The sequence below is a fragment of the Zingiber officinale genome, chromosome 11A (assembly GCF_018446385.1).
Source record: "Zingiber officinale cultivar Zhangliang chromosome 11A, Zo_v1.1, whole genome shotgun sequence".
NCBI lineage: Eukaryota > Viridiplantae > Streptophyta > Magnoliopsida > Zingiberales > Zingiberaceae > Zingiber > Zingiber officinale.
In genome coordinates this window covers 8,307,609-8,324,464 of record NC_056006.1, presented here as the reverse complement: position 1 = coordinate 8,324,464, position 16,856 = coordinate 8,307,609, and the positions used below count along the sequence as shown (strand labels likewise).

The 16,856-nt window shown below is 38.1% G+C and overlaps 2 protein-coding genes across 2 annotated transcripts; one reads left to right on the top strand and one right to left on the bottom strand.

Moving 5' to 3' along the window:
* Positions 1–113: 113 nt before the first annotated feature.
* On the top strand, positions 114–4,347 carry LOC122031702 (nuclear pore complex protein NUP43-like). The gene is made up of 5 exons (XM_042590795.1): positions 114–846; positions 938–1,007; positions 2,634–2,862; positions 3,877–3,950; positions 4,050–4,347. The coding sequence occupies exons 1-5, from the start codon at positions 185–187 to the stop codon at positions 4,152–4,154; spliced, it is 1,140 nt and encodes a 379-aa protein (XP_042446729.1). The 5' UTR covers positions 114–184; the 3' UTR covers positions 4,155–4,347.
* Positions 4,348–6,392: 2,045 nt separating this feature from the next.
* Positions 6,393–14,280, bottom strand: LOC122031185 (autophagy-related protein 11-like). The gene is made up of 5 exons (XM_042590319.1): positions 12,906–14,280; positions 9,143–10,832; positions 7,713–7,933; positions 7,221–7,434; positions 6,393–6,970 (listed from the first exon to the last, which is right to left on the bottom strand). The coding sequence occupies exons 1-5, from the start codon at positions 13,868–13,870 to the stop codon at positions 6,575–6,577; spliced, it is 3,486 nt and encodes a 1,161-aa protein (XP_042446253.1). The 5' UTR covers positions 13,871–14,280; the 3' UTR covers positions 6,393–6,574.
* Positions 14,281–16,856: the final 2,576 nt, after the last annotated feature.

Below are 16,856 nucleotides of genomic sequence, written 5' to 3'. Positions count from 1 at the left end.
TTCGTGCTACGTCTGATACTTATATCAAGATTAGAGCTACGAAATCGTACCGGGGTGGGCTCCAGTCAACTAACCAATCACGCGTCTGGTACGTGGGTAATAAATAACGTTCGTCACTCCCATGTTCACTTCATAACCTGTGCTAAAATCTCGACGGCGACGAAGGAGCAAAGAAGAGAAAGGAATGGCGGAGTACGGCGACATCCTCCACCGCCTTCCGCAATCGAAGTCGGTCGACGCCGTCCGGTGGCTCTCCTCCGTCTCCGCCTTCGACCGATTCGTCGCCTCCGCCGTCCATGACCCGGACGCCGCTCTCCCTGCCGCGGCCTCCGCCATCGAGATCCACTCCCTAATCTTAGCCCCTTCCGCCGATTCATCCAGTCGAGAACACCCATGCCTCCACCTCCGCTCCTCCTGGCCCTCATCTTCCCGGATCTCCGCCCTCCGGTCCTCCCCCACTCCCTACAAGCATCTCGCCGTCGCCGCCTCCACCCTCTCGGGCTCGCTTCACGTCCTCTTCGTCGACCCGGTGGATGGGTCCATTGAGTCCGAACTATCCATTCCCAATGACCGCTCTCTGCACGCCGGCGTGGTCTCTGCCATCGATCTCCTGGAGGGTGGGAGGGAGTGCGTTACGGTGGGTGAGGACGGGCGTGTGAATCTGGCGAGCATAGGGGAATCAAGGATGGATTACCGGAGGGTGTACGACAGCCGAGGTCTGGCATCATACACTGCAGTTAGGTGGGCATCGCCGGTAGAGTTTGCAACCGGTGGTTTAGGGTTCGGCGTCCAGTGGTGGGATCCGAGGAAGCCCGGCGGATTCGTATCTCAGTTCACTTCTAACTGGTGAGAATTGCCATCTTCCCTTCTGTTCATTCAGATTAATTCAACATTTGCCCATTGGTGTGATCTTGTTTCAACCATGCTAATCCTGCAGGGCACAAGGAAAAACTACTGGCATAGTTCATTCAATAGATATCCATCCATCACGCAAGCATATATGCATGGTGAGCTGACTTCCTCAGTTCTTCTTGGTGGGTGCAATTTCATTTACAGATAAGTTAATGCAAGCAATCAAACAAATTTGATATTATTTTAATGGCTACAATTTGCTAATTTTCTGTTTCCCCAACAAAGAGTAGCTTTGCAAAAAATCTTTTATTTCCCCTCTTGTGTTTTCGTAGTGTAAAGAGTGTTTATACATTTGCTTCAATACTACTTGGGCTAGCAATTTATGTTGTGTCAAATTAATTGTATGGTATTGAAATAATGTAGTTTTGCATTGATATAACATTAGGTGAAGCGATCTAAAATTAGTTAAACTAAATAATGTAAATAAGGATATGGAGAATAATAGTGAGAAGAATTAACTAAATGTTAGAAGTTGAAATTAACCAGCTAAATAGATAAAAGTTTTATTTTTTTATTTTTTTGAAAGAGAATGGGTTACTGAGATGAATCAAAGCTTAGTTTGATGTTGAATTGCCACGGGTTGATCTTGATAAATTGATGGGAGATGAACAAGTCCCTTTCTTGCAATTTATCTTGTATCAGATCTGGAATTGCACTAGATCCTAGGCGCCTTGTAAGAGATGTGCTGCGAAGAACCTTGGACTTGATACAATCTTGGTGGCAAAAGGCGAATACGCTCGCCCCCAGCGCCCCCGCACAATGAATGTGGACTTGATACAATCTTGCACTATATCCTAATGCAAATGTAGCCCACCAATTACCCTTTTCTTTATTCCTTTTTTTATATTTTTTTTTATTGCTACAAGAACAAAACTTCTTTTGTTCAACTGAAGCTAATTAAGTTGGATCACAATTTTGGATTTGGTACACTTTCTCGAGAACAAAAATTATGGGATTCAAAATTTGTCCAGATTTCTTATTTGCATTACTTTTATTTAACTATTAATCTTTTATCCATGGTTAATATCTTCATCATCTTTCCTTGTAAAATTATTTAGATGCCCGATGCTCAAATTCTTTGTCAATTTTAGAGTTGCCCAATGCTCAAATTCTCCTTTTGGGGATTTCGAAGTTGCATTTCATACATTCAGTATTATTTTCATTAATTGACACTAGCAAATCTCTTGTCCATTCAATTGGCATCTTTAAATTTCAAAATTTGTAATAACGTAGTTCACTAAACTTTTACTTAGATTAGGTAAATTCTTCCAGGCTTCAATGTGGACATTTTTACCTATATCTTCATTACTTTAAATGTAGGTAAGAGACAATGACTTATGATCTCTAACCCCCAAACCAAATCTTATCTCTGATATTTGATAATGATTTTTCAAGTGATTTTTATTTTGTCTTTCTTGAGTTTTTTTATTCTTCAGCAAAACCACCTTTTAATTTTTCATCTCATATACATTTAGTGCTACCTAATTAAACAATCTGGTTGTATCTCCTCCCTATTCTTAGTTTCTAACATGCTCTGGAAATTATCGTTGGTTTATATTTGCTTCAAAATAGAGTGCAATCAAATAGTTTATCGGCTGATTTAACCAAAACCACATGTGGCTTATGCATCTGTTGTATTTATCTGACTACTTATTTTCTAGCTAGGGCATTTCTCCCAGCATTTGCTTTTGAATCTGAGAAAAATTGTTTGAGTTTTGAAGGTTGGAGGTTCCGCTGGTACAGTTTTTGCCTGGGATCTTCGATATCCACAACAACCAATTCTTCTGTCTGGGGCAGGTGGACCAGAACTGCTCTCTGATATCGATGAAGTTTGGCAAGTCCAGTATGATAGTCACACTCTCTCTTCAAGTGTTAACTCAGCTACTTCTGCCAAACTATTACCTGTCATGATGTGTTCAGAAGAAGGAATCCTTGCTGTTCTTGAACAAGGTTTGCTTCCTCTTACTATTTTACTTTTTTTGTACTGTTAAATTTGACTGACTACTTATTCCAAATGTTCGAGCTATATATTCATATATTTATATTCTCAACAACCCTTCCACATATTTGGTGACAAACTGGACTAGATTCTAACAGATTGTTAGGAAATAGATCTTTATGTGCACTTTTATTCTTGACATTGTGGATAAGAGAATGTTATATTCTTGCTGCAAATCTGCCACATGGTTACCGGCTCGGCTACGCCCTCGGGGTGAGAATGTTATATTCTTGAGTTTAGCCTTGAATCTCGTGATCCATCCAAAACTTTCGAAACTCTTCCTAGTAAAATAAACAAAGCAGAGAAAATATGCCAATACTGCTTCTAAACAAAAAGGAATAAGGAGTTCCATTAGCTCATATGGCCATGACGACTGTAATATCAACATCATAATAAATGGTATTGAAGCAAGGCTAGTCAGATGATTGAAGCCATGGGTTCAGACGATTTTAGCCTGGGTTTGGATGATTACGAGTCAAGGACGACATCACATACACCTGTAAGTGCTAATGATTTTAACTCCCTAAAAACTTGTGAGATAGTTGCATCGGTCAAGGCTTTAGATAGGTTGGCATTAACCATTTAGGATGAGTCGCTCACGCCTAAGCGTTCACTTTTCTTGTCGGCCTACGCGGTGACGTCTTTCTTTTCATTCTTTGATTTAATTAGTATTACTCTTTATCTTCTATGTCGAACTCATCTTTATAACCCAGGCTTCTGTATTCATGTTTAAGTAAGGAATCCATCGTATCTCTGAAAGTTTCACGCCTGTCTTTAGGAGACGGTCCTATTTGTTGTGTATGCGAATTGCAATTCGTTTTGTTGTTTAACACTATTAGTGTAACATATGCATTGTCTGAAATCAAACTATCTTAATTAAAATGCATTTACCTCGAACTGTTGTTGTTTTCTTGTGTTCTTGTTTTTGAAGAACTGTTGAAAGGTCTATCTACTTCGTGTCACAGGTGAAGAACCAAAAAGATTGCTACAGGAGTATTGCGCGATCAATTCCTTTGATATCGATCCCCAAAACCCATCAGTGAGTTCGATATAATTGATCACCTGCTAGCCTTTCACACCCGCTTGCTCCATCTCGTGATCTGATTTTAAATTCCTTCCATTTGACTTGTTCCTACAGGACGTTGTTTGTGCACTGGAGTGGGAAGCCGTTGGCATCTTGATGCGCCCGAAAGCGGGAAACTACGCATCGAGTTTTGGTAGACTCCCACCTTCATTTCATTAACAGACTTCCCGATATGCTCGGGTTGAACACTATCCTTGTACTCACTACATAGTTTGCAAGGGCAGTGAATCTGAGGAAGTGTTGGATGCTGATGTTTTTCTAATCGCATTTCGTAATGTAGAACATTTGACCCCAAATACTCGCGACAAATATGGTTTGATCGATGATTTTTATAATTTAGAAAGTTTTCCTACGAGTTTCCTTTGGTTCGTGTGTAGGGAAAGCCCCTCCTATCGTTGCATTCATGGTTGGTCTCAAGTGGTTGTCGATGCGTTTGCAACATCCCTTAGCAAACAAAATATCATGTATACATACACGCAAAGCATTTGCTAAACTCTCACCTCTAATTGTTCCTTTGCGATCGATCCCGTGTGGTCGTTCATGCAGTTGCAACATCCATTAGAATTGTGGTAGGGGAGCGATAGTTAGAAAGCTAAAACATTTGTATATTTTTCACTTCAAAAACAAAATTAAAAAAAAAAAATTAGGTGCACAATTTTTATCAATACCAGTCTTGAGAAATGGCCGCTTATATGCAATTATATATATATATATATATATATATATATATATATATATAGAGGGGAATATGATATCCTGTGTGATATACACCACTTCAAATTTCCTATCCTCAAATTTTTCTGTCCCCGTGTCCCCTGTCGATCGGACGAACTAGATTACATCTCAAGGCATCATGGCATCCTTAAGATGTGTGCAGTATCCTCGTGATGTGCAAGACATCCTTGAATGTAATCTGGTCCGTCCGATCGGTAAGGGGACAGAAAAATTTGGGGGGGATTCGACTGCGCATCGTGCACAATATCAACTTTATTCTATTTTTTAATTATTTTTTAATTTTGAATTAAAAAAATAATAAGATTTTATTTTTTATGCTTCCTAATTGGATTATAATTTATAATTTTTTTAAGATTTGACCTATAGGTTCAAGTATTTCAATTTGATTATAGTATTTAGTAAAAAGAAAAATTAAAAAGAAATAAATTTAAGTATTTATAGAGAATTGTAATGTATTTAGGAGATATATTTATGGATTAAGGATTTATATGAGAAAATATTGATTTTTTAAAATTCAAAATCTAAAAATAATAATAGATATCCTCTGTTATTTATTATTATTTATTATTATTATTATTTTAAATTTTGAATTAAAAAAATTAATTAAAATAACTTTTAGGATTTTATTTTAGGATTAACATTTCCTAATTGAATTATAATTTTCAAGTTATTTTTTTAAGATTTTATCTTTAGAGTTCAACTTCCCAATTGGATTATAGTGTTTAGTAAAAAGAAAAATTAAAAAAAAATAAATTTAAGTATTTATATAATATTGTAATATGTTTAGAGGAGATATTTATATATTAAGGATTTATATAAAGAAATAATAATTTTTTTAATTCAAAATCAAAAGAAAATTAAAAAAACGTCAGATATATACTATCAATCTTACACACTAACACTCAATAATATTTATATTTTTTTATACCATAAAATGAAAGAGTATAAATATTTATTATTGTTCAAACATAAACATCAAAAATCATCATCTAAAGCTCATTGATTATGTAGAATATCATACAATAAGCATCCAAGAATTTATAAAAAATGATAAAATATTATTGATCAAAACTAACTCAATAATAATTAAACAGATATTTAAATAATCTCAAAATTCTAATCCTAATTTTATAAAAAAATGAAAATTAATAATAAAAAAAAGATAACCTTCCATACTTTCAAAAAAACTTTAAACGATATTTTTAGGTCTGAAATTGAACGATTAATAATAACCAGGGTTAAAATTAATTATAGATCTCTGAACGAGTTTTGAGTTGATATATTATAGATCTCATGATTTAATTCGAGTTAAAAATTATGATATCTCAAAACTTCCACCGATCTTGTTCCGCTCCTACTAATCTTGCTCTGATTCTACTACATAACTTGATTATGCATGATACTGGATCAAGCAATCCTATGATCAAGGTCATAATTTTACAAACTATGCCCACGACCTTCAAATCACACACAACAATTTTTACAATTACATCGAGACTCCCCATGATGCATGATCATTGGTACATTTGCACCATCCTTTAGAATCATCGTCAAAGTAGTAGGTTGCAATTCAAGTGACAGAGCACACGGAAAGACTTAAAAATAAATAAAAAGATTAGAAAGTTAAAAGCATTTGTCTTATTTCACTTAATAAAAAAAAAACTCAACCAAAAACTAAAAGAAAAAGGAAGTGGCATTATTCACAAACTAATAACTTTAGGAAGTTCTTTCATCTACAAAGTGCAAAGCTATTATCCATAATATGTACATCATTACCCTTAAGCGAAAGAGAATTCTATGTTATGTACAATTTTGATCTTCCTTCATTTCTGCCAGCTGCGAGATCAGGAAGCCGAATGAATGGTGTCAGGTAGCATCGCAATCGTCACTATGGCGTATTCACAAGCAATGGGAAGATTGTAAGGGTTCGATGCAGCAGTCGGTCCGAGCAACCGACGGCTACTGGTTTCGCTGTTGTTTGAAGCCTCTAGCTGATCTCCGCGCTGACTCCTGGGAGACACCGATGGCCGTACAACTTGCCGTTCGATGTGCACTATCTGTCCAATTATGTAAATTGGACTAACTGAATGTTGTTCCTTGAACAGAGCGACGCACTCTTCGGAGAGGTAGTGCTTTGGGCAGTTTCGGTTGATCGCCTCGTAGTGTCCAGCAGAGTTCAAAACAAAGGCGGCGAGCTCGTGAACCTCAAAACGACCAAAAGCGATTTTCTCCTTGTTTGCCTGTAAGTAAACAGTCGAAAAGAAATATTAGATACCATGACTCATGTTACAAGACAAAATCATAAAGAGTTGGTAAACGCTAATGTTACTCATTTTAAGTTTCTGAGAACATACTAAATTGAAAACAACCTTACCGATTTATGTTTTTGTCCAAAAGAAAAGAAATGCAGCAGTATATTTCTGAGAATGGTAGGTCTATCATACCGTAACAAAATGCTAAAAAAAAAATTCAGAAGATTTTTCGACCCACCTGTTTCTCTAGTTGATGTTTACTGTATAAGCTTTTAAGTTGCTCGTTCTTCTCTTCGAGTTCCCTTAGGAGATTCCCTCGTACAACTTCTGCTCTTGAACAGCGCTCGGAGAGCTCAGCGCGATGGCGAGACAAAAAGGTCACCTTATCGGCAAACACCTTTATACAGGCTTGGAACTCCCTGGTAACATCATCTTCATCCTCACTGAGAGAACTGGAAAATCAAAAAGAAGAATAAGATATGAGCTAGCAGATAGAACAAGTTAGTCGTCTTGAGGAAAAGAATTTACTTTTACTAATCCCGGTACCATCAAACATAGACCAACTAAAGAATTCAAACAACAAAGATTCGAAGTAGAATTCATTATGAGAAAATGATCTTATAAATGGCAAGTTCAACTCAGATAGGAAAAGAATTCCCAAAAAGGTTTCTTTAGGTAGTGGTATTTTAAACTTTAAATGGAACGGGAGAAGAAAGCTTTCAATGGATACCTGCCAAGAGACTGAGCCAAAGAACATAACGAGTCTCCGAAATTGGCAACAGTACCAGGAGCAGTAACACAGCTGCGAAATCGTTCAAAGAAACTATGCATCTTAACAGCTTTTGAACGCAGAGCGTTGTACTCCGAGGCCCTTCTGTCCGCCGCACACAAGTTTGTGCGGGCATCCTCCCTTGCTTCGTGCAGGCAATTCTCCAAATGGACACAGTTCATCTTGCAGCGAGCAAAATTTAAAATTTCATAAGATGTATTAACCATGAAATTAAAAAATGTATGCATATTTCATATAAATAATGTTTTCGTCACGCCAATGAAGATAAACAATATGATACGAGTAAATATTTCACGAGAATCAGAATCATATCCCAGCATCCATGATGTGTCACAGAAATACAGGACAAGCATGTGTAAAGGTCTCTGATTTACATTCTTTTTCAAACACCCTTCTGTTTTTTCTCAGGTGAACTGATTATATTGGCTCAAGTTTTGAAAAAGCATATACAAGCGGGTATGCAATTGAACTACTGCATAAAATATATGAAGCATGCGGGAGCATATAGAGTCGATATCAAGAAATATTTGTATTGATAAAGAGAACTAACAAAGTTTATTAATCAATATGCCGAATTTTCACTTGCACAAAATAAAATGTCCATCATTAAGCACTCGACTTGTAACAACGATGTAGAATATCTAAAGTACATATCACTTGCAAAACAAATGATTAACTAAACACTTAAAAAGTTAAAATCTACCAAATAAGGTAATTTAGGACTTTAAGGTTAATTTGGTTCAATCTAAATTGGTTAAATGAACCAGATCCGATTTTTTTTTCCAATTTTACATGTGCAGTCCCCTTCCAAATCATTTGAAGAACTATAATTCAGTTGAAGCCCAACATGTGGATTGATGTAATTATAACTGTAAGTTTGTTTAATCAGAGACATTAGAAGGACTTGAACAAACATCCGGTGCCATGTTTGAATAATTAAGTAACAACCTTAGTGGATCCTATTTTACCACATGCTGTTTTAATATATACGCCTGTCGAAAGTCATTAACCTCTTATTATATTGCATAACCATATTACTGCATGTATATTAATTTAGGAATTAAATTTTCTGAACACAAACAAACAGAAAGCTCGAAAGACAAATGGAGAATTTACACGAAATCAGTACACGAACTACCAAAAACCTACTGGGATTTGTTGGATAGCTTCAATAATGAGGTGTCGGTCTACAGGATGTGGAGAACTTAGAGAAGACATAACTATTTGCTATAAACAGTGTAGATGCAAGCAACTCATCATAGCTCAAGAGATGCATGTCTCTCAATATAAACATTATTGCGTAGATACATAACACACACATATATGCACTATATATTCAGATGAAATTATCAACTATTCGAGAAACTAACCTGTGACTCATCAAGTAGGCTTTGATTCATCTCCAGTTCTTTCTTTAAGGAGCCGATCTCCTCCATAGTTGCTTTGAGCTTGTTTTCCAATTCATCACACTTCTTTGACTTCTCCACTAGGGCGTCTTGTAGGCCTATCACAAGGTCATCTCTATTTTTGGACTCCAAAAGTGGCTTATCAGAAGTTTCACAAGGTAAAATGTTCTTAGCATTTCCAGCACCAATACTCGATGAATCCTTTGTCATGGTCAACTGTGATGTCATCATTTTCACTGCATCGACAAGAGGGTCAACCTTGCCTTCATCCCGAGGTTGCTCTAGCATTGAAGCATCCATTAAATTGTGGGTAGAGTTGATAGCGTGCAAATTAAGTGTGCCAGAAAGATCACTCATATTCTCATCTCCACCTTCAGCTGCTTTACTTGCCTGTCCAAAAACATGATCCATCTTTGGATCCAACAAACCAGAAGTGATAGATACTTCATCCATCATCATGGTTGACGTGAAAGGTATGTGAGCATCACCTTCTCCAAAAACACCAAATTTACTAGAATCGTTCTTGACGCTGGACATATCAGAATCTGAAACATTTTTACCTGCAAGTTTTTGCCCGTGCAAATACTGATCTGACAAACCCTGCTCAAGCTCTTTGATCCTTTTTTCGTAAGACAAGCATTGTTCTCGCTTCATATTTAGCATAGACTGAAGATGATCGGCAAAGTCATCCTTTAATTTAAGCGCCTCAACTGTCTTCTCCTTCAGATTTTTCAACATATCATCATCCTTTGTGAATTCGTTTGAGTCATATCCAGTATCAGCATTGAGTGCACAGATCATAGCGATTGCTGAAGCAAGTTCAGCTTTCAATTGTGCATTCTCAACTTCCAGCCTACTAGTTCCAGCAATATCCACAGATTCACAACCGTCAAGAAAATGAACCTTCTCACCACTCTGTAAAGAAATTTCTTCAGATTTAGTGATATCGCTGCTGCCACATGCAGCAGAGAAATATTTCTCTTGTGCATGCTTCTCAGACATAGAGATCAATCCTCCTAACGACACTGGTGCAAATCGATCTACATCTACCATGTCAATCTCCAGCAAGTTTCCATCAAAAGGTGTTATGTGCACATCACACTGACTTGGAGAATCAAACAATCCCATAGTAGCTAACAAGTCATTCGGTATGTATTTACTCCAAGATTTAAGGAAGGACTCCCGTCGTCTAATCTCAGCTTCCCTCTCTGTTGCAAGCTTTTCAGCCAGTTGCCCGCCAAGGCCCATGTACAACTTCAAAGAAGATTTCCTTCTTACAATCTCGGCAAGGCAAGCTCTATATGCTTGTCCTACACCGTTGACAATTCTTACATTTTCAAACTCCCGGTCTTGATGCCCCATTACTTCTTGATATGCATGAAGCTCGTTGATTGTTTCTTTGATGCCGAATTGAACAGACCTAACCTTCTGCATACTGAGATGGACCAACAAATTCATGTCATTTTTCTTTAACTTGCACTTATCGAGTAACTTTGACATGAGATGATCACAATTCTGCATATTTGGAAGGTGATTTTTTTCATGCACATCATATATTCGACCGAGAGCTGACACAGCATCATGAGGGCGAAGTGAGGAAGAAAGTGGCAGATTGGAATCATCCACAAGTTTCTTAGCACTTTCGACATCCTTACTACAAAAGCAACATAAAATCAAACATTACATTCAAACAAGTATTCAAGAAAATAAACAAATAAATTCCTGAAAGCAAAAAAAGTTGCTCCATTCAATCAAAATTAGAAACTAAAATTTATTGACAAAATAACTGACAACTTAGCATGTCCTCCAATTACTGCTCAGTGTACTGACTGTATTCTATAACATAATACCCATTCAGACTCACCCCTCATACAATAAAGATTCTTATGCAAATGACCTAGTTAAGTGGTCAAAATAGCACTATTATTCATAAAGCTAAAAATGAGGTGGAACGAAAAGTAAACCCCATCTCAGCCAGGATAGTTATTAGGGTAATGTTTTCTGAAGCTTGAAGGATAAAGGCAGAAATTAAGTAGTGGGTTTCAAAGACATCTCTAATGGGCATTCAAAGTTACTACAAAGGTTTGTCAGATGGAGTAGGATGGCGATGGGTCGCCTAGAACTCTGCTTATAGATATTAGGATGAAATAACAAAAACTGTCTTGCTTTGAGAAAGTATCTTATTGAAGAACATGTTTAGGCAATCATAAAGATTACTTAGTTCAAAATGAACATCTAGAAGTCCATCTTAAGCAGAACACAGTCTGCAGCCTAACCAAACTTCCTTTTAAGGAATGGGAAAAGCTGAATAATATAGTTTGATTAATATTACCATGATTCATGAGATAGTATAATGAAAGACAAATGGTAAAGAACCTGATTCTGCCAATGTATCACCTGACAAAATTGGTTATACCACCACTGTTGTTCTTTATGCTACAGAAAGGTGGAATGAGTAGCCAAACTTATCTCAGTGTAGAGAAATCTTACAGCAATTTTAGCTGACACATAGGAGAAAAGCAAACGTGAAATTGTGAGGTTCAGTGAACCCTGGATGATTTGGACAATCACAGTTTCTACAAAGGTTCATTAAATCAAGTAAAATACAATTGGGCTATCTAAAACACAGCTTATATTAATGTGGGAGGAGCAATCACTTGTCTGAGAAACCGGTCTTATAAAGTCCTAATATCTAATCATAACAACCAGAAACTTCAAAAGTCAAATTGAATTGCTAAATATGAATGCTAGTCCATACTTAAGCAGATCAAATTCTAACAACTAGGCAGAGTTTTTCAATAAGAAGAGTGGGATGAGGTTCTGACAATAATAAGGAAATGATTGGATTGTTCAGATAGAAAGGAGCATCTGAAATATCATTGTATGCTAGTTAGACTTTTAAAAGAACGTGGAATGACTAGTTATGCTTTATAGGTTAAAAAGTGTTGAGCAGTTAAGAAATGATATGTAAGATCTAACAGCAGTGAGATTGTTGAGTTGAATATATTTGGTTGCTAGGAAAGACAAAATAGTATAAGTTAATATTCACAAGTAGTTGCTAGGAAAGATGGATAAAATATGTTAGTATTCACAACTACTTGAGCGTAGCTTGATAAACTAGAGATGCAGAATGAGTGAAATAAGCAAATATGGTACAATAACATTGAAAGATGGACAATTTAATAGTAACACAAAATTATCAATTAAATTCTGATGTGAAGGTATATGAAGACCCAAGAAAATATTCTTAACATCATTAAAAGTGTCAATTATCTTGGGCACTCTAGTAGCATAGTCTCACATAGGGATCGATCGAGGGTAAGACCCATTTAGTTAATGGTAAATAGTTGGGGCACATGACTTGTTGTTTGTTGTTTTACTCTCATGAGATAAAAGAGAGCATTCAGATCCACATATTGTAATTAGTCGCTTATTCTAGGGATCTTCTTAACATAAGAGCAATAGGTATTCTACACACGAAATTAGATACCCTAATAAGTCAAATTGATAGGCGTCATCATTGTCAAGATGCGAAAGATGCAGCTACTTAGGGTTGGCCACACAGATTTTATCCGTCTATTTAAGAGTATGCATGATTATATCACAAGCAATATTCAAATCAATTAAACAATTGTTTATTCCATTAAATAACTGATTCACTTCAATCTATTGGATTAGTTGGATGTTGCAGTAGCAAAAAATGGTAACATATGAACAGAAATCTAACCTCAGTGACTGCATTATAGTTTTCTGATCATTAAGAATCTTCTGATGATTTTTTATAAGATTTTCCAACTCCGCCCAACTAGCTGAGCTAATAGATGAGATTAAATTCTCAAACCTTCTCTTCAGCTCCATAAAACTCATTTTCAACTGTGAAACTTGATTTTCAAACTGCCGGTGAGGACCCAAGCAACTATCCATGCACTTTCTTAGGTCATCCTCCTTCACAAGATCAAGCAAGCACTTGCGGTTTTTCGATTGCAATTTCGGATGGAGCCTCAAGGACCGAAGCTTTTCCACATCCCTTTCGAAGTTGGCGAGGAGGTCAGAGTGGCTCTTGTGCTGCTGGGCAAAGCTCCTAATGAATTCTGTATATCTCTGGTGCAGCTTCTTAAATGTGTGTTCAAGATTGCCGCGAGCAGTGTCCAGTGCCCTCCCCTGAACCTGTTGCTCCCTCAGAAGTCTTTTGCACAACTCCAACTTCGCCTGAGAGCAGCCATACAACGCGTTGCCGAACTGGAAATGGTAACGGAACTGGCGCTCGTAGGAAACTAAAGCCTTCAGCGCCGGGTCGGGCGCATTGTCCAAAGGGTGCGAATCATTGGCCGGAGAAGGCGGTGGGGGGACGGCCGGCTTGGGAACTTCGATAGCTTCCAGGGGCGGCCTGGGGGAGTCATCGTGGAGCCGAGCCTTGTTGTAGAGAAAGACCTCACGGTCGTCCTGGGGGAGCTTGTAGTACGACAACGTCTGCTGCGCATCCAGCGAGGTGTTACGGCACAGCAGGAGCTGCTCCGCCAAGGCGACGCCGCAGTGGACCTCGATGGACCGCTGGATGGCCTCGACGGGGGTGGAGCCGTCGCACTCGAACTCCAAGCTGTGACCGTTCTCCGCGACGTGAACCAGGAGCTTCTTCCCGAGGACGACGTCCTCGGCGGTGGTGGTCGACGTCACCATCGACCCGGAACTCATCTTCCCCACCCCTCCCCTAAATCGAAGCCCTAGCCACCAAAAATCCAACCTTTACCAATCAAACCAGCAAAAAAAAAACACTTTTCCCCTTCAAATCCCCCGATTCAACACAACCCTCGCCGCAAAATTCACGAAAAAAAAAATCTCAAATCGGTTAAAACTAAGCCAATCCGGAAGCCCACCAGCTGCGAATTCGCGTGCGACAATAAATACCGATCGGAACTCGGAAGCGACGAGTAGACAAAATCAAAGCGATTTTTCCGAGACGGATCCCGAACCCCGTGGGGAATTCGATGAAACCAAATCGGCCAACAAATGCAGCGATCACGAGCCGTCACAATCTCTCTCTCTCTCTCTCTCCGCGAGGGGATTTGCTTGCTGGGCTGGATAAAGAAAGACGGTAGTTTGTGGGGGGAAGAAAGCGCAATAAACAATTATAATTAGAGATTATTATCACAAATTTTGCAGCTTAATTAATATTCTTTGCCTTTTTTGACTGTCTTTCTTAGGAATGGGAAGAAACAAAGAATGTGCGGAAAGCAATTCCAGTTTCCAAATAAAGAAAAAAAAACAATTCCAATTCAATTCCTAGCAAATGGAAAATAGTGGCATTGTTAGACTAACTAATTAATTAACTAACTAACAATTAGGTTTAAAACTATTTCTTAATTTAGTTTTAGGTAGATTATAAAAAAAATAATTTTTATTATAATCCTATCGATCTACTTTGGATAAAAATTAAAAGCGTGTCTATCATTTATTCATTTATATTTTTGTTTCAATTAAAGATAAATAGGAGCCTCATTTGATTTAAACAGTAGCAAATATCTTTACATTATTTGATCACTCGACCACCGTATAGAAATTAATTTATAGTGTAAAATCCAATTTTATTTTTTAAAAAAAAAATCAAGAGAAATATGATAATAAATTTTTTATTTTATTTAAGGGAATTAAATTGCTATTAAATAACTAATGGATTCATGGATTTGACCCAATTGATAAGCAATGGACCCTATCCTAGGGTTTAGTTTCTTATAAGAGGGGCGGTGGAAATTTAAAAAAAAAAAAAGAAGAAAAAAAAAGAGAATGAGAGGTCTCGGTGGAAGAAAAGAAGGGAAGAGGGAGAAGTCTCGGCGGAAGAAAAGAAAGGGGAGAGGGAAAGATCTCGACGGCAAGTAAGAAGAGGAGAGAAGGTTTTGACTTTGGAAGGAAGAACGAGGCCAAAGAGATACCCCATCATTGTTCCTTATCGTCATATGCTCCAACACCAAGCCTTCGAGCACAAAGGCACCTCTTAAGTACCTTTTTCCTTCTACTCCTTTGAATCTGTATAGACAGCAAGTTTTGACATTTCTTTCTACTCCTTTGAACTTGTATACGCAGCAAGATTTTGAGGGATTTATGGGTTATACGCAACAGATTTTCAAGGGAGATTAAAGGATAAGAACAGCAGATTTTTGAGAGATTTCTGGATTATACGTAGCAGATTTTCGAGGGGGATTAAAGGTTAAGAGCAGTAGATTTTTGAGAGATTTTTGGGTTATACGTAGCAGATTTTCGAGAGAATTGAGGGCTAAGAGCAACAAATTTTTGAGAGATTTTTGGGTTATACACATTAGGTTTTTGAGGGAGATTTGAGGACTAAGAGCAACAGTTTTTTTTTAGAGATATCTGGGTCATACGTAGCAAGTTTTCGAGGGAGATTTGAGGGCTAAGAGTAGAAGATTTTTTAAGGGTATTTGGGGTATGTGCGGCAAGTTTTTGAGAGGGGTTTGGGAACTACAAGTAGCAGATTTTTGAAGGATTTCTTGGGCTATTTGCGACAAGGTTTGAGAAATTGTCGAAAGATGTGTGGGTGTGTAGCAGATTTTGATGAATGGATGTCACATGATGATCAAGGAGGTCTAGGAGTATGGATGTTTATTTAGCTTTAAGTAATTAATGATGTTCATATTTATTTAGCTTCACGTAGCTAGTAATATGCATGCTTATTTGAGTCTTATGTGGATTAATGATATGATTGTTTAATTAGCTTTATGTAGTAAATGATAATCATGCTTATTTAACTTTATTTAGTTAATGATATCCATGTTTATCGAGCTCATGTAGTTAATGATATACATACTTATTTGAGTCTTATGTAAAAAAAAAAAATGATAATCCCACTTAGCCTCATTGACTATCTCTGGGGGTGACCGGCCCGATCCCACGAAAGTTTCTCACCGGCCACCAGGGTAAATCGGGAAGTGCACACGGCGGCCAGCCAGAAGCCCGAGATCCTTTGATTACACCTCCCATTTGGAGGAAAAAATTCTGCAAATACGCCGTAGCTGGGGTTCGAACCGCGGATGCCTGGGAGACAACCTGGATGTCCTACCCGGCACCATGACAATCATGCTTGTGTAGATTTATTTAGTTAATGATATTTGATCATGCCCGAAAGTCGAAGAGACGGAAAGCTGGAGATGTGTCGCTCACGTTGACCTCCTGTGGACTCCGCGCGGACCTGCAATATAGATTACGTCATTGCCGAGCCAGAGAAGGGGTCCTCGGCGTTGGCCCTCCGACGTTCAAGTCAATCACCGGCGATGAAGTGGAAAGCGGAGCAATAAGAAGACTACTGTAGTACAAATAGTGAATATTACATACCTCCGTCGATGCTTGGACCCTCATTTATATAGAGCTCCGGTAGCGCGCGTGCACGCTTCCCAAGGTGAGCACGCTTCTCAAAACTTCCCTTGAAAAGACTCGTCAGTAAAGTGTCTCTGACACAGTACCTTAACAGGCCGAGTATATCTCTGAAGAGACAGTGGAAGCTTCCGTCGTATGATCTTCTGGCAACGCATGCCCAGTGTCGATGGCACCAACTCTCACAAGGATATCACTGGATATCATGAGTGTACTGCTGGGCCGAACGGATTGGGCGCTCGGCCTGAATTTCGTCGCCCTGGTGCCTCGTCTAGTCGATCAGGACCTCGTTGTT

Bases quoted from the DNA above. Each gene is read 5' to 3' on its own strand.
- LOC122031702 (XM_042590795.1), top strand. From the start codon at position 185: ATGGCGGAGTACGGCGACATCCTCCACCGCCTTCCGCAATCGAAGTCG. The intron at 847-937 runs GTGAGAATTGCC...CTAATCCTGCAG, and splicing joins TCTCAGTTCACTTCTAACTG to GGCACAAGGAAAAACTACTG. The intron at 1,008-2,633 runs GTGAGCTGACTT...TGAGTTTTGAAG, and splicing joins CACGCAAGCATATATGCATG to GTTGGAGGTTCCGCTGGTAC.
- LOC122031185 (XM_042590319.1), bottom strand. From the start codon at position 13,870: ATGAGTTCCGGGTCGATGGTGACGTCGACCACCACCGCCGAGGACGTC. The intron at 10,833-12,905 runs GTTAGATTTCTG...TTGCTTTTGTAG, and splicing joins ACTATAATGCAGTCACTGAG to TAAGGATGTCGAAAGTGCTA. The intron at 7,435-7,712 runs GTATCCATTGAA...TTGATTTTCCAG, and splicing joins TTGGCTCAGTCTCTTGGCAG to TTCTCTCAGTGAGGATGAAG.